The 20,943-nt window shown below is 44.0% G+C and overlaps 2 protein-coding genes across 5 annotated transcripts in view; one reads left to right on the top strand and one right to left on the bottom strand.

Annotated features, from left to right (window-relative positions):
- The window catches only part of CTBP2 (C-terminal binding protein 2), a 110,708-nt gene extending 104,779 nt beyond the window's left edge, over positions 1 to 5,929 (top strand). For all 4 annotated transcript variants that reach the window (XM_048946389.1, XM_048946390.1, XM_048946388.1 and 1 more), the window contains one exon: positions 1,670 to 5,929. In XM_048946389.1, the coding sequence (XP_048802346.1) occupies positions 1,670 to 1,850 (181 nt within the window). In that variant the 3' untranslated portion in view covers positions 1,851 to 5,929. The remainder of the gene's footprint in view (positions 1 to 1,669) is intronic.
- Positions 5,930 to 6,348: 419 nt separating this feature from the next.
- Positions 6,349 to 20,943, bottom strand: part of ZRANB1 (zinc finger RANBP2-type containing 1) — a 34,873-nt gene continuing 20,278 nt past the window's right edge. Inside the window, exons 4-11 of the mRNA XM_048946391.1 lie at positions 19,797 to 19,984; positions 18,087 to 18,240; positions 17,206 to 17,277; positions 16,478 to 16,676; positions 13,264 to 13,384; positions 12,312 to 12,441; positions 8,132 to 8,361; positions 6,349 to 6,860 (exon numbers count right to left, since the gene is read on the bottom strand). Coding sequence (XP_048802348.1) covers positions 6,642 to 6,860; positions 8,132 to 8,361; positions 12,312 to 12,441; positions 13,264 to 13,384; positions 16,478 to 16,676; positions 17,206 to 17,277; positions 18,087 to 18,240; positions 19,797 to 19,984 — 1,313 coding nt within the window. The 3' untranslated portion in view covers positions 6,349 to 6,641. The remainder of the gene's footprint in view (positions 6,861 to 8,131; positions 8,362 to 12,311; positions 12,442 to 13,263; positions 13,385 to 16,477; positions 16,677 to 17,205; positions 17,278 to 18,086; positions 18,241 to 19,796; positions 19,985 to 20,943) is intronic.

The following is a 20,943-nucleotide window of genomic DNA, read 5'->3' as shown; positions in this document are numbered from 1 at the left end:
CTGCAGATCTGCTCTGTCTGTGTTAGAATGCACAGGCTGCAAGCCTGGGCCTGCTCACAAACCAAGAACTTCAAATACAGGACTAAATGCAGGTGGCCTGATGATTTCCACCAGAATCCCTGAGATCAGATCACTTGCTTGACTGTGGGAGGCTCTACACACACACCAGCACTGTGTTGTGCTTAGGGAAGAGGCACGCAGGATCCCATCCCCAGCAGAGCTGTGAGGGCAATGACCTGAGCAGTGTGTGTGCCCCTGACCAGCAAAAAAATGAGGCCAAACCACCCACAGATGGTGAAAGCATCCTCCTTAACCTGCACCCCTGTGAGGTGGTGTGTCCCATGGGGCTCTGCTACGCTCCATGGAAGCAGCTCCCCTCCTGGCAGCAGGCAGAGCATCTCCTGGCTTCTCCTTTCTCAAACTCAGTGTCCTTTCTTGGAATGCTGTAAGAAAGGCAGCTGGATTAGTCCAGCTCCAGTTTCCAAGTTCTCTGCTTAGGAGAGTAAGAAAGAAGAGGACAGACCCTGTAGCAGCATCTACCGAGATAGAATGAGGGGAAGTGACTTCCAACTAAAAGGGAGGATTTTTGTTCAGATACAGGGAAAAAGGTGTGTTTGTTTGTTTGTTGGGTTGTTTTTACAAGAGATACTTGGGATGTCGGAGCATGCAGGATGATTGCTTACCAGATTCTTCAAGAAATTGGTCTTGGCAAAAGAGGAAGCCTTTCTTGTGGTTAACAGCTGGTGTCAAGGTACAGGGCCAAAGCCACAGAGGCGTACCCAGGAGCTGCACACAGTCCCATGGGTGCAGAGCTGTCTGTCAGTGATACAGAATTACCCAGCAAAGGGCAGTGTGGAGCTTCATAGAACTGCAGGAAAAAGGTCCATCTTAAAAAAGAGCAGGGAAATAAAACAATAAAGCCAGTAGATGGGGAATGGTTTTAAACTGAGACAGTGGAGGTTTAGGTTGGATATTAGGAGGAAGTTTTTCCCCCAGAGGGTGGTGAGGCACTGGCACAGGTTGCCCAAGGAGGCTGTGGATGCCCCATCCCTGCAGGCATTCAAGGCCAGGCTGGATGTGGCTCTGGGCAGCCTGGGCTGCTGGTTGGTGACCTGCACACAGCAGGGGGTTGGAACCGGATGAGCATTGTGGTCCTTTGCAACCCAGGCCATTCTGTGTTAGATGCACAAGAGGGAGTGTGCCCAGCTCCAGGAGCAGAGAAGCAATGTTGTTGTGCAAAAAGGGAGGGCGCAGGGGGCCGTGACATTCATTACATCTGGTGTTGTCTGCTGCTCCAGCTGATAAGCAGCAGTTAGTTTCCTCAGGCAGTTAAACCACGCAGTTATTACAGCAGCTCGTGAGATCACTGCTCTGCTACTCACCCTGATTGTGTCAAATTCAGGACAGTCCTACAGTGCTGGTTTAGAACAGTATAACACACGGAATACCACGGTCATTAATGGCAGCAGCGACTGTGCTGCCTGCTTCCTCATCGCAGCTCTCAGGTGCTTGAGGATTTTTACAGCTGAAAAAAACATCTTGGCTCAGCCATCCCAGCTGTAAGGCTAGGCGCTGGGCCTCCAGCAGTGCTGCATTCCCTTGCTCCCCTTTCCCCTGCGGTTGGGTCCCCAGGTGAGGTGACGGTGGCTGCCTCTCTTCCTCACCCCAGGTACCCGCCCGGGATGGTCAGCGTGGCCCCAGGAGGAATACCAGCAGCCATGGAGGGCATCATGCCCGGGGGCATCCCTGTGACTCACAACCTGCCCACGGTGGCACATCCTTCCCAAGCTCCATCTCCGAACCAGCCCACAAAACACGGCGACAACAGGGAACATCCCAACGAGCAATAGCAGATAATTTTAAACAGCACCATCCTTCAATAAACTCGGGACCAAGAGACGTTGGAAAAAAGAAGTTATACACGAACTGAAAACGAATTTGATACGAAATTTGTAACGTTGATTTTTTGGACAGATGCATCATTGATGTTCCAGTGTTACCGACACTGATAGCAGCCAAGACTGGGAAGAAGCCCTGAAGAAGGCACCTGCTCACTGAAGCGCTGAAAACTAAGATGTGATACGTTAAGGATCGAAGTGATCGACCTCTGTTATTGTGTGTTAAGTTTCCTTCACCTGTGCATCAATCCCATGAATAAAAATCAGATTTTTTTTCCCCTCCCTTCCTTGGGAAGAACAGGGTGTCTGCACCTGTTTCCAAACAATTGCATTAAGCAATCCTTACCAAGGTAACATAGAAATGGAAGAGGAAACCATGATGTGGCTTCAGCCCTTTCCTTACTCTTGTTACCTCTGACAGTAGGAGGCACCAACACTGGCTTAGCAGCGGAAGAAAAAACCAATGAAATCCTTTGTGCAGCCTCCCGGGGCCGATGTGTGCCAGCAGGGCTCCTGCCAGGCTGGGGGCAGAGGGCTGGGAGGGCAGGGGAACAAGGCAGCAGCTCCTCCCTGCCCAGCTCTCAGTACCGTAGCTGTGCACCCATCTGCGCCCTGCAATGATGCAAGGAAAAAAAAGAAAAAGAAAAAAAGAAAAAAAAAGAAGAAAGTATTACGTTTCACACACTATTTGTACTCAAATATATTTTCTCAGTTTGAAATCTGCAGCTATTTTATCAAGTGGAGAAGTCTTGAGCTGGAAAGGGTTCAAGAATAATGTTGCATTTCCTTATGTCTCAGGAAACACTTTTTATGGTAACTTGTCAGACTGTCGATGAACAAAACCCACTTTTTTAGACATGGATAAAAGTCTTCTTTTCTTCACGTGATATTTTATACAAGAACACTTCAAAATGTGTTATTAGACGTGACTGATTTTAACAGATCCTATTAGGTTTGTATCAACTAGTTACATGTTATATTCATAGTCTTTTGTGAATCATCGCCTTTTTGTTTTTAAAACGATGGCCTCTTTCGAGCCTTTGTATGGGTACATTCCTGTTTCTGTGACAAAGAAATCTTAAGCTGTCCCAAACAGAAAAAAAAAAACAAAATCCAGTGGCTATCAGCAGTATGTTTTGTTTTAGTGTGTTACCGTTACTGTATTTGTTTATTGTAAAGGTGGACATTTAGCGTTCGGTGCAGTTTTCAATAAAAAGTGATAAAATTTCTATAATTTCTGGGAGGTCAGAGCTCTCTGCGTTGTCCCAGCACAGCAGTGAGGCACCGGGAGCAGCACACAGCTCAGCCACAGAGGGGGCACCTGGTGAGGAAAACGGGTTGTGGATGCTAAGGTCTGGGATGGCATTAAAAACAAGCCGCTGGGATTTTTGCCTTGGCTTTAAGTTGCATCGTGCAGGGCTGGAAGGGCCTCCCCTGGAAGCAGGCTCACAACACAGCTCCCCCCAGCAGCCACCTCCTACTCCAACCAAACCAGGAGTGGCTGCAGATGGAGGCAGGCAGCTTCCAAGGCTGCTCAGCAGTAGAGATCTCAGTAGAGATGCTGGTTAACGAAAGATGGAAGGAAGCACCCTAGCGCTCAGCGTTACCTCTTCTGCTGGGCTGTGAGCAGCAGCAGCATGGGATGCAAAGATGGTACCTGGAAAGAGAAAGGCTGAGATCTGCATGGGCAACGTGGAGCAGCGCATGGCAACTGGCAGATGGGAGCCAAGGAGTGAGGAGAGCAGAGCTGAAAGCTGCTGCTCCAGATCTGCGCCTGGGACTTCGCTGACAGCCACACTGCTGTGTTCACACACTGCAGCAGACAGGGAGCTCTGTGCTGCTGAAGGATGGCAGAGTGTGGCAAACACTCTAAATAAAGCCACCAACAGTTAAAAAGGGGTGAAGTCGCTGAGCAAGGAAGCAAGTCTCTAAGTGCACACAAACCTACTTCATTAATAGTGTCAAACCTGTTCCAGTCATACTTGCCATAAGCCATGCAGTGGGACTCTGGAAGAAGCCAGGATTACTAAATTTTAATATATTAAAACCAAAAGGAACACAGGGATTGAGCACTGAGCAGTTCAAATAAAACCAGAAAACCGACCAGGTGTAAAGGAGGCGGCAACGAAAGCTAAGGTCTGTGCCAGGAAAGCCTGTGTTGCTCACAGCAATGAGAAAAACAACACTGAGAACCAAAGTTTGTGTGCTTGGCTGAAGGAGCAGAACTTGCTGATGAGCTGCAAGGGACATCTGCAAATTCATCTCAGTATTTGTAAACTTTCAGGTGTGTAATTCAGGAATACCCATGAACATACACTGAGTACCGTGCTAGCACAAAGCAGGGTTTGCATCTCTTTAATCTACAAGTACATGAGGTTTGGATCACTTTGATTTTGAAAAGAAGATACTGCCCCAGTCCCAAAGGGACCCAGGAAGCTCATTCACCTGAACAAACCGTTGTACAGCACATGGGAACAAAACAATAGTGATTAAGAAAGCCAGGAGCTCTGAAGTACCAGGACTGCCCTCACACCACAACTACACACACACTGGGGCGCGCTGCATGCGTGCACAGCTGGCACTGACTGCACGGCGAGCTTCCGCTCCCTGGGGATGCTGCAGGCTGCCCACACAAAGCCAGGGCAGAGAACAGGGCTCAGGGTAGGTTTCACATTAATTATTCTCTCCATGTTACAAGGAAGCATTACTTCCTTCAGCAGAATGTTACTATGAAAATAAGGGGCAGGGGGCACATCGCACAGCCCTCCAAGTAGCTTGAGGGAGGCAGGAGCTTCTCCTTCCATCCATTCAGTGCTGGTGTGCACAGGGCAGAGTTGCAGGGAGCACACGCTGCTCTCACCCCAGCACACGCTGCCTGCAGCTCCCTGACAGCCCAGCTTTAGCCATCAGCAAGACAAGGGGGAAAAGGGCTTTGCTGCAAGTTAAGAAGAATAAAAAGAATACCAAACTTGGGACAGGGCCGTGTGTGCGTCAAAAAACCTCTTCAGCATCAGCAGCTTGCCTATCAGTTCAGGTCAATCGTACACTGCAGTGAACATGCACTCTTCTACCTGACGTTTTGCACATGCACCAATCAGGGGAGACAGAATGGCCCAAAAATCTGAAGGCATTTCCTAATGAACCTCAGTGGGATCTGCGATGGGAAAACTGCTAAGTCAATACAGTACTTCGTTCTCTCTGTACTTCTGGTGCCATCACCAAGGTTACGGAGGAGTTGTGCACATTTCAACACCATCTAAGCAGCATTTGGAAGAAAAAAAAGCAGCAAGTTCCTCAGGGTTTCCACAGCTTTCCCCTACATAAAAATATGTGCTATGGGGCTTCTTTCCAAATCCTAATTTCAACAATTGCATCTACTGCAAAATTCCTTACGGAACCACCACAGCATCCCAAGTGCTTTTCAAAACCTGAATTGCACTGCATGTGTAAAAACTGGCATTAACCTTTAGTGTTGACGTGAGCTTTTTAGATAAACTTTATCCATTACAGGTTACATGGCTAAAGTTATCAAATATAATAAAATTTCTACTGGAGAATATACTCTGAACTTACAGTCTTAGGAACTTACATAGGTTTAAGTATGGCCACATCAACCAACATGCAAGAAATTCCCAGGGTTACATACTGAGAAATATATAACACGGTGCTTTTGGAAACAACTTCAGCACAGATTCCTCTGTTTTAATCAGAACTGCTGAGTGGATTCTCACTGGATTGAACGACCCAAGGAGCAACCCTTGAAACAGACGTTTTTTCATTTGCAGCAACGTTTGAGTTGATGAAAGAAGAAATGATGGAGCAGTATAGAGTTTGTATCACAGCAAGAAGGGAGCTCTGACAATGTAAAACTCCCAATCACATCTCGAGTCCTCAGATCTCACACAACTCCATTTAGTAGATACGTACTGGAATCCAATCCCTATGCTTCAGGTCACATCTCTGAATAAATATCATTAAGTATATTGAAAAGAACCTAACTATGAAAGGAGGGAAAAAAAAAAAAGCAAAAAGACTTTTTCAGGAAACAAATCATTTCACTCCATGAAAAATTTAGCTTCTCTTCCAGTTTGTTCCACAGAGTTCAGGTTTTATTTGTGGGCACGGCCGTAACTGAGCTATGAGTAAAATGAACGTGGTTTTGTTTATGACTTGCTGTGGATATTTTGTGCAAACAAAAAAACCTCACCAGCTGACCCGGGCACCAGTGAGCTTTGACATGAAAGGGCCTTTCACAGAAACATGTCAGAGTAGCTAAAGGTGACGTAGAATGCCAGGTTCTACTGTAAAAGAATCTCAGAGGGAAGAGAAATCCACCTAACGTGTGCTTTGTAAGTGCCCTTATCTGAAAAATTTCTTTGCAATAATTAAGATGCTGGTATACTTCTCCTATTACACAATCTCTTACACAACCACATGCGGTACATTTATAGACAGATTTACAATCAGAAAGAAAAGTGTTTGTTGGTTTGGTTTTTTTTTTTCTGTCTTGATAATAAAATTAGGTGTTTTGTTTCTCTTTTGTTTTATACAAACTGTAGTCCAGCCCATTCAGCGCTCTCCACGCAGCAGATGAGCTTCTAGACTCTCCCCATGCTGGTTAGAACAATCCTTTGCAGCATGTTTCTTCTAGAATTAGGTTGCTCCACAACAAACAGCTACAGCACAACGCTAACTCCAGGTCAGACACTACGTGCTGGTAATTTGCTTTTCCAAATTCACCCATCACTCATCATCATCATCCTCGTCTTCCTCGCCATCAGAAAGGGAAGTACAAGGGCGGATCTGCCGGTAGCGATCGAGCCACTTCTCCACCATCTGGGTGACCAGGGGATGGTTGCGCCTGCGAGAGCTCTTCTGCATGGCCACCAGGACACCTCCTTCCGTCACACAGCAGTCCAGCCACTCCCGAAGCAGCTTCTCTTGCTGCTCCTCGTTACCTATCTTCAGGGAGAGAGAGAGAACAGGTTGAGAACGAGGCCTGAAACGTTACCAGCAACTTCCTGGAAGCCACCTTCCAATATCTGACAGGAGAGGGAATGGCTGTCTACAGGGTGGATAGCGATAGGACAAGGGGAATGGTTTTAAAGTGAGACAGGGGTGGTTTAGGTTGGATATTAGGAGGAAGTTTTTCACCCAGAGGGTGATGAGGCACTGGCACAGGTTGCCCAAGGAGGCTGTGGATGCCCCATCCCTGCAGGCATTCAAGGCCAGGCTGGATGTGGCTCTGGGCAGCCTGGGCTGCTGGTTGGTGACCTGCACACAGCAGGGGGTTGGAACTGGATGAGCACTGTGCTCCTTTGCAACCCAGGCCATTCTGTGATTCTATGACACACTCTCAAATATCCTGTCTGGGGTAGCAATGCAGCTCCCTTCCCAGGCTAACACTATCAGCATCCCACAGTCACTGCCACTCAAAACAATGCACACTGCTTTTTCAACCAAAATGTGAAAGTTTTGGAAGTCTTCTCCAGCTATTCCTCCCCTTCTGAGTTCTCCAAGCAGGCTCTTCCAACACAGTTTTCCTATATTTCAGTCATTTGTGAGAAACTAGTTCTCCAGAAGGCACCCTGTTTAATTAGGACAGATCCTACAAGAGCCTTCTGGCTTTACAAAGCAGTTTTTAGGAGTCCAGCAGTATTTGATACAAAACACTTCCTCTTGTAAGACACTGCTGATGTCATGCCTTGCTAAAAAACAAACATCCCTCCCTAAACTTGGAAGGCCGCATTCTTTTCTCCTTTATCTGTAGGATGGCCACTTTTGGGGATGACAAATTATTTTCATCCATTCCCTCCCTTCTCTCACATACAAAGTTTATTATTATAATGACAAGGAGCCACTATAGTTATTGAAGAAGTTGTGTTTCATTCTAAGAAGAGACAGTCCATGCTGTAAATGCTGGCCAATAATTATTGCATCCATAAAGAAAAAGTCAGTCTGGCATTAGTGTCAGTCTTTATTTGTGGGTCTCTTCAAGGTACACCTGTACCCTGCATGGCATATTTACATTCAGCTTACAGACCTACAAATAAACACCAAATACATGGAGAACAACACTTCAGAATCACCTCAGGTGATGAGGAGGGGAGCAGTGTTAACCCATCTGAGCAGCCCATTCCTGGCCATTCTCTGAGCTGCAGGAACACGGATGGTGAGGCCACGACTCAGGAGGAGCAGGGAAGAAGGCCAGCAGCTCCTCAGTTAGTTCTTACCTCTTGAGCAGAAAGGAAGTGAATGTGCAATAATTTCCTCTCGCTATCCACCAAGGGTAGAAACGTAACAGTAACGTCGTCGTCAGTGTTCAAGTTAGCACCAGCACCTCGATTGCCATACCCATCGTTCTCCATGGCAACCAGAGCAGAGAAATGGCCCCTCGTGTAGCCCAGAGCAATAGGACTTTTCCAACAAAAACTCTGTTCCCATAACAAAGGCAGATACACACCTACAAACACGGAGAAGAAAGGATGAGACTCAGATCAAGTTCCACACGCAGCTCTTTTGCTGCAAAGCTTGTTGGTTTGGTGGCCCTGCTCAGAGCTGATTCACTGTAACTGAGGTGGCACCTGGTCTGGAGCTGCAATGGCACGAGGTGAGGCAGAAGCCATCAGCAGCTCCACCAGTGCCACATCACTGCCCCCCTACAATCTATGCTGTCGTACAGCGATGAACAAAAGCAAGGTTAGGAAAGCAGTCTTACATAGGCTTCTTTTGTGTGTAAAGGTTTGTATACAAGATATATGGAGACTCAAATTGCAGAAATAAAAGCTACAGTTATGTCTATTTTTACCAGAACAAAAACCCTGCATCTGCTTGCAGCCTGTTATTGAGAGAACGCACTGCATTAAGCATCATTCAGCATCTAAGCATGCAGCCCATTCCAGAGGCAGCCCAACTTCTCATCAGTATCATACAAATAAATGAACCCTCAGCAATTATGCATCTGGAGTCTCCAAAATAAACAAGAGCGACCACCAGAACCTGACACTGCTTTGCTCGCTTTTGGAAAAAGGAAGAGAAAAAAAATCACTGATGGCACAGGTTCCAAATGGAATTGCAGTTTTTCTCCCTTCCTTTTTTAGCAATAAAGAGAGTAATTCGCTTGAGGAGCAGCAAGTCTCAAAACAAAAGCAGAACCCTTTTCTAGGAAGAAAAAAATGGTTCTTGGTGCGTTCTGCTGCAAGACAACTTCAGCAAAAGCAGCCCTTACCTTGTGACAGTTTAAAAATAGCCGTGCATAAACTTAAGTGCACATGTAGCATAGCAACCTTTCATAGTACAGCTGCTGCCAGCAAGTCAGGGACTGACGCTGCAGCAAAACAAGGCACTGGGTTCCTCCTCCAACATCCATGGGCACTGCAGGGCAGCGGTAGCATGGAAGCCTGAGGCAGGGGGGTGTTTTGGGGGGGTTTATTTAAGCTTAAAACTCATCTTTTCTACAAGAAAAAATGAAGTTGTCAGCATTTGGCCCTCTCCCACTTCTTGCATTCTTTAATTGGAAAAAAAAAATCAAGAAAAACCTGAAAGAACTGGAACGACTCACAGACAAGAGTCACAACTTTATTACCAAGTCCAGATTCGAGGAGGAATCTTTAGGAACGTCTTAGCTCTGTGTTCATCCCATTCCCCAAGTCTCATACAACTCCCTGCTACACCCAAAAGACGCAGAACAAGGGCTAAGTGTTAACCAGAGACATCTGAAGCACCAGCATTTGGGCAAGGAATGCTTATCCCAGCACCCTCAGGGTGAATGCTGATCTCCTCCCCAGGTTGCATCTATCAGACAAACCCACAGCACAGAGCAGGGGCTCACAGCTACCTGGGCAGCACCCACAACATTTCATTTCTCCAACCCCATCTGATAACACTTCAGTCACTTCTTCCCTGTTTAGTTCTGAAAGCTGTATATTTGTGACCAGGAGGTGCTTAAGGTCAGGTGAACAGATCTGTTGCTGTCAGAGCCTAAATAATTAAAGAGGCATGAACTGCTGACTGCAATCTAGAGGTGACCAGAAGGCTGTGGGTCATGGGATTCACAGCAAGGTTGCCAGGTCAGAACAAGCAATTCCTGGAGAAAAAGAAGTCTGATCACCAAGGAGGGTTAGGGGCTGGATAGGAAGTTTAGATCAGTGTCCAGCGTGCTACGAACATGATGTTAAGAAAAGCATTTAAAGAAGTCTTTTCCACCTACTGTAAGCCACATAACTCCTCCTTTTTTTCGGTTAAAGTGATCTTAAACAGACAAGGGCTGTATATTGAGTCAGAACTCTGAGCATGCCTCAAAGCTTCTGAGAAAGGAGCACGTGCCAAGCAGAGCTCACAGGCACAGCAGAGTCTTGTACCACTCACAGGAGACACATCTTGCTGGCCCATTGCTCTGCATGCAAGGGCTGAACAGCCACTTGGTTTCAGCTGTGCTGCTGGCATTTAATTAGCAGACATTAACTACAAAAATGCAGCTGGACAGGGTGAGAAGTGACTGCAGGTAATTTGACACAGGAGTCCTGAGTTCACCTGCTGAGCATCCCTGGTGCAGCTCACAGCAAGCACAGCACTGCTCATCAACATCTGCCTGCATTCCTGGAAGCACACAGCAAGAGGCTGCCCATGCACCTGGGTACCTCCTGGTTCACTGAGCAAAAACAGTTCAGTGTGTTCAGGCCTTACACTTGCTTGCCTTAATGCCCAATTACAAAATGAAAACATTTGGCAACCACTCAGCCTTTAAGTCAGAAGCAACTAACACCCCAGAGGACGGTGTCTATGTATGACTGACTGTTCTTTCCCAGCCTGTACTTCCATCACCTGAAATGAAACACAAAGCTACAAAGAATAACAGATTTTAAGCTCTCTACTTCCCTATTCCTGGTGCAAGATGTTTTGTCACTGCCCAAAACGTGCAAGCCACACAGCTTCCACAATTCTCTGAAGACTGTAAGCAGTTACAGCAGGTTACACATTAACTTCACCTGCAACTCTTCTTCAGTACGGACTGGCCACCTTCATTTCTGCTTACAAAGAGGCTCTAGATCTGGTTCAGGAAGTTCTCTACAAGGCTCTAAACAACCAAACAACACGTGCAGGTATAGACAGTGCTGGTTAGGAGTCAGGCAGAGATACATGAGCAAGGGAGATGAACCAAAGGAATGCCTTAACACCCTGTCAGTCACACAGCTGCAGGACTGGACACTTCTTTCCACATCTGTTATGTTTACTGCTGAGCATGTACAGATGCTTCCAATCCCCTCTTATGTTTTTAATCCTGCAAATAGGGAAATGCTGAAGTGTTACCATCTAATATGTTGGTGAGTCACCCAAAAACACTTGGCTTCTAAAATAGAATATGGTTCTTAAGGAATCTACACACACCTAGGCAGTATAGCACCATTACATTTATCTTCAAGATGGCTAGGCTGTTTGCCTAGAGTGCAAAAGCAGCAAGAATCCAACCCAGATAGCCACAGTACAGAAGCAGGCCAGTATTTACATCACACCCACGTTTCAGTCATTAACACCTCACAGCATCACAGAACGTAAGAACTGCCTTTCAACTTCATCATGGAATCTCCTTTTGCAGAAAATGATTGGCCTTATCTGTTGAGCAACATTTTGTAATCATGTGTAACCAAGTTACCTAATCTTATACCTCACACAACAGAGTGCCAGCAGAGTCCATGTGAAGAGAACTCCTCTTCCAGCTTCTGTGGCATGCGTTCAAGCAAGCAGCCACTTCTTTAAGTACTAAAAATCCTTCAACTTTATCATTCTCCTCCCTGCTTTACATTTCTGCATCTTCCTTTACACACTGGCTTCACCTCTGGCTTTGAGGATAATTCCTCTTCACTTTTGTGAGGGCTGCTTCAATTCACCTGCTGCAGAACAAGGCACACCACTCCGTGCTGCAGAAGCAAATCCCACTGCTGCTCTGCTGGGAAACCAGGCCAATACAAACAACACAAACACCTTCAGCCCACCTCTCCACCATGTTTAAGAAGCACGCTGTGGAGTCTCCTCCAGGAAATGCTAAGCACCATTTCATTTAAAATGAACATTCATAGCCACTAATAGCACAGACAGGAAGAATTTTAAGCCTGTGTCTTACAGCAGAATGAACCACACGACTTTCAGTTCGTTTCAGACAAATTACAGGCTAAGAGCACATTGAATGGAGGCAAAAATGTTTTCTTTTGAAACTGTGGTTATAGGCAGCATGCCCACCATACACTGAAGAACTGGAAGCTTTGAGTGGTTTGTTCTGTTCTTTTTAACAGCAGAAGAGTTTGCCTACAACGCAACTCCCCCTTCCATCCAGTGGCTGGAGTCATTCTCTGAGTTTCCCCTACGACTTACAGCTGAGCATTAGTTAATACTGAATTTGAAAAAATACAGGCTTACCTTGGAAGCGGGTGTATCCTAACGTTTCTCCTCGGAAACTCTTGTAATATTTTACTCCATAAACTATGATTGGTCTTCTAAGAATATGTGCAAGTACAAAAATGTGTGTCTGCTCCAAACTTGCTCCAGGCTGAAACAAAGACAATACAGGCAGTGTTTGAGAAAGAACTTATTCTCTCTGCTTTGGAATTTGAAAATTATTCTCCAAAAGGAGACAGAAAATGCTTGTAAGGGTTATCTAGAGAAAAAATGAAAGAGTGTAAGACTACTACATATCAGATGGAGATAAGCAGAACCACTTCAGCGTGCAAAGGAACTTAATCTGTCTTGTAATAATTCTTCCTCCTATCTTCCAAATAACACATCTCATCCTTCAGTTAGCCATGAAGCACTGCAAAATAGTTAGTCTAAAATAATTCGCTCATCTGGGGAAAGCTGAAGGTAAGTATCTTCTGATGACAGGAAAAGAGCACATCCAAATCAAACGGCAGGAAAACAGCTACAAATATTATGTGTATCATTCAAAAGGGGAGCTAAGCATGTTCCTGTGGTTGGAAGCATACTGAAATGTAAATCTCATTTTGCAGGGGAGCTGCAAAGTATCAGTGTGCCAAAGTTTCACCAGTGTAACTCAGATGTGGGGGTACATTCTAGGTGTGTGATCACAAATCAGTTTACTCTACAGACTGTGCTTGAACACCGATGGAACCAGGCTTTTTCCACGCCATACTGTCCAAAGGCAAGCTCAACAATTACATTTTTACATTCACTTGCCAGGAAGAGCCTGGCAATTATTCCTCAGTAATCATTTAATATTGCTGGCTTAAGAGGAATGTTTGTCTTTGCAACAGAAAAATCTCATTCCTCAAGAACAGTCTGAGTTCTGGAAATACCTTTTCAGAAAGATCAACATGCCCTTTCAAACAGCAAATTAATGAAGAATTTCTCTTACCTGGCTTGCAAGAGAGAGTATGAATGCCCAATCTTCCTGCCACTGTTCCTCTCGCAATGAGAAATGTAAACCAAAGCTTTGGGAATACCACGATTCCCAGTCTTTCCAGCGCGTGTAGAACCTAAAAAATTGGGGGCAAGGGAGGAGGGAAAGAGAGAGAGGGAGAAAGAGGTAAAAGCCACTGCATGCCTGGTAGCAGTACCAGCCCTTGTACTCCATTAACCCAAATCTGTAAGGAATGGGAGAGGAAAAAAGAGCATAAGGACAATAGATATCTATTTAGATCTGCATGAGACTCTGTTCTGCCAATCCTCATTTAAGAAATCACTGGGGATCACATACCTACAGCAAACACACCATAGTAGATACAAGCTCCTAAGAGGCTCCTCGCTCATTTGATACATTTATAATAGCTTTTATGAAGTCATATTTAGCCTTAACTGTTTTTAAGTGTTGATCTGCAGCAAACAAAACCAAGACATTCCATTTCATGTAAGGGAAGTGGAAGTTACCCATTCTTCTCATGCGAGCAACACATATTTTCTTCCTTAGCCACGCCACGTGCCAATGAACACCAAAATATATCAGCTTAAAGCAGATTCTGCCTCCTAACCAGTCTATTTGATGTCAGCTTCTGATCCAGAAAGTAAGGTAATGATACACGGAAAAGGTGTAAAACTGCATGGAATTAAAAGCAACAAGTAACAGAAAATACAATTGATCCTATATATATATATAGGATCATATAGGATATATATAAAATATATATATATTTTTTTTTTAGAGTCCTAAAGCTTTAACTTCTATTAAAAACTTGCATTTTATATGCTAGTTTACTCTCAGCGTTTTCTCTTTCTTAATCATCACAAAGAAAATTGTCTTACATATTCAGCAGCATATAATGACTTCTGAAACTTTTTATCTAAGAGAACCTGAGAAAAGTTGGATCCTATTGTGCTGCTTAACAGCAAACAAAAGTCAACATACAAACTATGAAATAATGTGAGATTTCCTAGAGCAGCTTCTTGGGGTTAGCCATGTGGTCAGAGACATCACCCCACAGAAGGCTCTTCTGATAACCCTGTAGCAAGGCCTCAAGATCTTGATTTTGTTCAAGTTAACACAAGAGGAATGAATTTATCTGTAAGCCAACTTACATTCTCCACCTAAAGCTAGCAATGGAATACAAAGAGGGAGAAATCAAAGTATCTGTCAGAGTAAACTGAAAAAGTGAAGGTGTTCAGATGTCAGTGAAGGACAACTCTGGGAACTTCACTGTCAAGCTGTTTCTGAGCACCAGACTGTCTCAACCACACACTTCCTTGTTCAGCATTTGAACAAATGTAACAAAATAAACACTTGGATGTTCTGACTAAACTAAATTTGTTTTTAAGTACCTTTGTGAAGACTTTAGAGAGCAATTCCAGTAGATAAAAAGGTATTATTGTTGAGACTTTGATTGCAGTTAGGAGCCTATTCCTTCAGCAACCACCATTAAAGCCAGAGACAGCAGCATCCCTTCCTAAGTGCTGCATGTCCAGCCCAAGAAGTTTGGAGTTAATAGCATCTTCCCACTCAACCCATGCAGCATGTATAGGATGTGCAGAATGATTCTGGCGCAGCAGAATTTCACTGTGAGTTCTCAGAAGCTCCATCTGGATTTTTTGAAAGGAATTATGGCTCAAGCCTGATGTATTATCACCACAAAAATGCCAGCTGACTCTTCCACCCAGAGGCAGACCACGTCCTATTAAGGATGTCGTTCTGCAGAGGTTTGTCTTAGAACCAGTGCTAATTTTTTTTAGCAACCAACCAGCAAATAAGATTACATAGACTGAAGGCAGGCAACAGCATTTAAACAATGATGGGGGGGCTTGTATTATATCTTAATCTGGTTTATATGGTCCTCATTGAAAGCACTGTTAAGTAAATGCAGAGGAGAATACAGCTTCTGCACAGAACATGAACTAAGAAGATTAACCAGACTTAATATATTCTAAATAACAAGCATTTTGTTTGACACAACAGTCAACAGAAGTCAGCACTTACAGTTTGAAAGACTGGTTTAAAACTCAATCATCTGCAGCGTGTGTTTAGATACCATGCTTAGTCTTGTTACCACAAAGAACAAAACCTGATCTATCATAAGTTGCTGTTCTGGCCTTAGTGGAACTGCCTGTGATGCCAGGGACATTCCTGCGTGGTTGAGATGCACATTCCACTATAAACAATTCTCAAGTAGTGACAGAGCTCTTTGGGAGACAGGATCCCAGGAAAACAGCTTGAGAAGCACCACATGACTGAATCCAGCTCTACATACTAATTCTCTAAGTTTCTAAGTCAAAACAGCAAGTAGCTGGGAGCAGCAATCACAAAATTTTCTTGGAGGTACCCCGAAAGCAGCCTTTGTTGCCTTCCTGAGAAAGGGGACAGGCTTCCTCCCTACCATGCCAGCTGACAGAGCTTCTCTTGTCCTCGATGACAAGAACATATGAAATCTAATCTCCTGTGTCTTATATTAGCCTTTATCAATGCCCTGCTTTAGTCCCACTGCACACTTGAGCTGGCACAGACCAGCCAGGCTCTGACTGCAAATATTTCTCTTCCAACAGTGGCAAAACACAGTACTGGATTAAAGAAAGCTGCCAGTGTAAAACAGCAAAAGTTAACTCAGGAAGATAAATCACTTCTACAGCCAAGTGACAGCACTAGCTAAGTGTCACCACAGTGCTTTACTGCCATTGCTTTAGCAGACAGCACAGGAACAAAAAGCAGTACCAAGTAAAGCTGCAACTAAGCAGATAGAATGAATACTGAGAGGTGTATATAGGAATCAAAGGCTATTTTTCAACATAATCTTCTGCAAGCTATTTCCCAACAGCAGGGAGATGGAGCACATGCACAATTTACATTGCATGTACACAGAAATTCCAGTTTTAACTGTGGTCAGAACACTGCTGACGAGCACACAGCACCAAGTATTTCACTTTGTTTTATGTGCTGCTGGGTGAAGATGGCAATCACTGACGTCAGGATGCCCAACTTCCCAGTGCTTTGCATTTAAAAGAAGCTAGAACAGATCACCACGTGAATCACACTGACTCAACACTCTGGATCCACACAGTTGTGTTTATGTTGATTGGTTTTGCTTTGTTGGTTTTTTAAATACAGCTGTGAAAAGCCATCTGTAAGGGTGGCACAGGAACTAACTTACCAATGTGAGCAGTCATGTAAACTGTCGTGAAGGGCTTTCCGCAGCACTGAATCCTTGTCATAAATGCCCCAAGTGGCTTGCAGGACTGAATCGAGCAGGCAGTCCCCTGCAGTCCGATTCCAAAGTGCATATAATCTGCTGTCCAAGCGTGTACCCAATTCCAGTGACCAGTTGATAATAGGAGATTCCTCTTCGAGCTCTGTAACAAGAGGGGGTCTTGAAACCCAATTTGAAGTCTCAAACTGGACAGCATGTTAATAGCATAATCTCAATCTATTTACATGAACAAAGCTGTATTTTTGTCATACTACAAAGACAGGTGAAGTACAGCAGCTAAAGGCACTTGCTTCCTTGGGCTATATATACTGTCAAGAAAGAAAAATGTACACAAGCCTTAAAGAAACATCACATCAATTGCTTTAGGATCACTGCTGAAGCAGAAAAACTGTTAGGTTTTCTGTGAAGAGCTTAAAGCTTTAGCTGTAAAGCTTTAAAAACACCCAGAAAACTTTAATCCAGAAGATGCATTATGAACATCTAAGACTTCATTCCTACCCTGCCTCTTGGACAGAATGGAAATATGAAACAAAATTTCAGAGTGGATATTAACACAAAACAGAACTTCAGGCAACAAAGCAACATATGCACACAGATCTACTTTTTAAAACGTATTTATTGAGATGAATATTCCTTAATGACAGGGAGAGAGACCAGTCAGGAGACTTTACCTTTCTGAACATCTCTATCAAGTACTTCATCAAATAGCTTTTCTTGGACTGTGGGCGGTAGGTCTTCAATATCTGGAGAAAAGGGAAGACAATATAAAAATCACTTATTATCTTAGAAAGAGACTTCTCCTGAATAACAGCTGGTAAATATACTGCCTTTACCCTACCATCCCTCCTCTGAAAAAAGTAATTGTCACATCTACAGACTCTTGGAAGAAGAGATGCGGAAACACTCAACCAGGTTGTTCTAAGCAGCATTCTTGCAATGCTGCTGCTCTCTAAAGATTGGTACAATTTCCATCTACGCATTTTCTTATGTTTCATAGTACTTCCAATCTTCAGTAACTGCTTCCTGTAATAGAAGTCCTCTCACAGATCCTTTTGTTAAGAGGCAGGCAGCTGAATGACATCATCTTGACTGCAGTGCACCTCTAAACATTACTCATTAAGCAATACTGCTATAAACAGGTACAAATCTAAAAGGGTCTTAAAGGAAAGGACTGGAAACTGCCATAGCTATGAGATACATCACATGAGAGTCCAGAAATATCTGAGCCCTGATCTTGGCACAGCCTTTCCTTACACGACTTGACTTTTCATCCATTTCCTCATGTCTGAAGAGGACCACACACTCACTTCACAAGACTGATGCATACACCAAAGTGTGCAAAACCAAGAATTAGTTTGCAAACTCAACTATTTGGTCTAACCTAAATTGTTAAAAAAATAAAAAACACAAGTAGGCTTTACTTTTGCTGGACACTTCTGCTCTCAAAAAGTCAACATATAGATCCCAAACAAGCAGTTCTCGACTAGGAGACAAAAAACAACCAGAAAGAAAAAAAAAGAAAATGAAGCAGCAATAAGAGCTGTAGAACTACCTGCAGGTAATGTGAACGTGACAAGGTCAGTCAGAAAATAGCAAGCAAAGTCTCCTTTCCGCTGATGAAGAGATGCAGCAATCTCACGACGGATTTGTTCCGTGACCTCTGGACACACCATGGCAGGAATGCACTTTGCTGCATGTTGTGACACCTGCAACATAAAGCAGCTATGCACTCAGTGTTGTTTCTAGTTCAGTAGTGAGATTTCAGAGTGATAACCATCGGAGGAAAGTATTTTATTAGGAAGCAATGCAATGAAAGCTAAGTATTGGTGCTCTGAAAGATGCAACATACAGTCACACACCGTGAATTATCTCCAATTTAGCATGAAGCTGATAACAAGCCTGGTTAAAATTTGCTTTGAATCACAGAAATGAATTAACAGACAACCGTTTCCAGCAGGAAAATGGAGGCAAAAATGTAACACAGAAAGATACCTCAAAACTGATACATGAGCCCAGCCTACACTTTGCATTAAACTTCACTACCATCACACAACAGTTTCCTATGGAGAGATTTCCCAAAAGCTATTAAGGTAACACACCTAAATGTCTCTGCATTCTAATTGGTGGCAGAAGGAGCTCATTCAGTGATGCATGGCAAGCAACATCGGGATCACTGGGTATGTAAAGAAAGCTTTGTAAGACATTTGCACCAGTTAACACCTTAGCAAAAGAGGGCATACAGTGTAGCTCAAACACTATTAAATACTTCCACAAATGCCATGTTGAATAAATATTTCTAGCAGGTGAAACAAAAACAAACAAGCAGCATTTCAACAAGTTAGCTTTTGAAAGAAAAAGTTTAACTCCACTCCCACAGATAACTCTGTGAGCAACACAGAAAGCACTGATATTAGCCATATAGAAGCATGCACGCTTTTCAAGACTTCTGTCCCATTTGTCTTGCTTTATTTGCTGTTTAATTACTCAACCCCATGCATTCCATCAGTCTCCTGAGCTTCTTCTCAGCAGGGCACTCTTCTCAAGAATGCATGCTTCAAAATTGCAGTAAGCACCAAATTAGGGAGGCAGGCAGACTAGAGGCAGAGACAGAATAAAAACTGCTCTCATCAGGCAAGAAAACAAGTCTGAGATGACAAAAAAGATAAAGATGTGGGCCTTCTAAGAGGGAAGGATTACCAGAAGTGAGGTGCTCCACACAAGAACACTGAAGAAAATGGAATGTTCAAGAGCAAGGGGACAGAGGACCCAATGAGCCTACGCACTGGGGAAGAGTGGGAAAATGTCACCGTACTGCAAAGCAAGGAATTTGCTTTTCTCCTACAAGAATCTCAGGGAAGAAAGAAAAGGGCAAATCATTGCCAGGTAGATGTATCTGTTAACAAAACCCTGAAAAATTAAGCTGTCACTGAGCTCACTGTTCTGCCCTAAGGGCATTTCCTCTCCCCCACCCAAAGCACAGGAAGCCCCACAATAGCTCACTTCCACCACCAGTGAGGTCAGAACTTTTGCCAGGACTGCACGATTAAATAGGAGAACCTCTACATCCTCAGGACCACCACATACATACAGCCTTACAGCAAACTCACCTCACAGGGAGAAGCAACAACAGAAGAAATGCAGCGATTCATATATTCTATCGTCAGTGTCAATCAGCAAATGAAGTTACATGTCACTGGCTGCAAACAATGGCACAGTTACATAAGGCTCCTATGCAGTCTGTGCAACAGCCCAAGCAGCTCACCTCTGTAAGCAGAATTGCTAGCATGTCTTGTCTCTGGAAGCGGATTGCCAGATGTACAAGTGTGTACCCCACATCAAAAGCAGACGGGCGATTCAGCAGGCGTACTTCATCAGCACTGAGCTGGCGGGCAATATCTCCTCCTGATGACTTGTAGGCCTCAACAGCAGCTAAGTCACCTTCTACAACTCCTGAAGAAAAGAATATTATTCATTCTAGATAGCAATTAGACCACTGTAGAGCAAGCTACCTTATGTGGCTTCTCAATATATATCTAATGTGAAGATCATTGCATACCAGCAAACATTCAGGTGACTTTATTTTGTTAAACAAGAAAAGAAACACACTCACACTTACCTCACCTCCTGGACTATTTCCACTACCCAAAATAGCTGGAAGGTGCAGCAGACTGAAATCCAGCTACCAAGAGGTGCTAAGGACCCTTCTGCTAGGAAACACCCAGCATAACATACCCACTTATTTGTTGAACTGTACTGAAGGAAGTTCATTCATTGACACTGCAGAGATTCCTCTACTGTCCTTTCCCTTCTTATCTTCAAAACACATGACCAGACTCAAGGAATAGAATCACTAAAGCACTGTTCAAGTATGGTTTAGAACAGTGCTGAAAGAGGATACAGGACACAATTTCTCTTCAGCTCACTCTCTCTGCTACTGACTGGACCTACTTACCATTCAGTTATCTTTACTTTCTTTACTAATTAATAATAAAGAGAAACCACACATGTAGTGCATCAGCTCTGTGTTGCTTAGGTTTCTGAAGTGAGACAGGTGAAAAATCCCTACCGTCTTTTGGAGTCCCCAGGATCCTAACTGCTGGACCACACTTCACATCATAACCATTCATGCAGAACACATCCCTCAGCTGCAATTAGCAGGATACAACATCAAGGTGTGGTGGTGTTATGTTTAACAACATTGGTTCCAATTCAACACGTTACAGTCAAAGGCATCTTATTTTAGACAGCTCACATTGCTTTCTTACAAAGCACAGACTGAAGAAACAGAAAAGTAACCTTAAAGCCATTTTTAATAAAAGAATCACAGAATGGCCTGGGTTGAAAAGGACCACAATGGTCATCCAGCTCCAACCCCCTGCTGTGTGCAGGTCACCAACCAGCAGCCCAGG

Source organism: Lagopus muta, chromosome 5, assembly GCF_023343835.1.
Source record: "Lagopus muta isolate bLagMut1 chromosome 5, bLagMut1 primary, whole genome shotgun sequence".
NCBI lineage: Eukaryota > Metazoa > Chordata > Aves > Galliformes > Phasianidae > Lagopus > Lagopus muta.
Note: the sequence above shows the minus strand (reverse complement) of the source record. Positions and strands in the feature narration are given on the sequence as shown.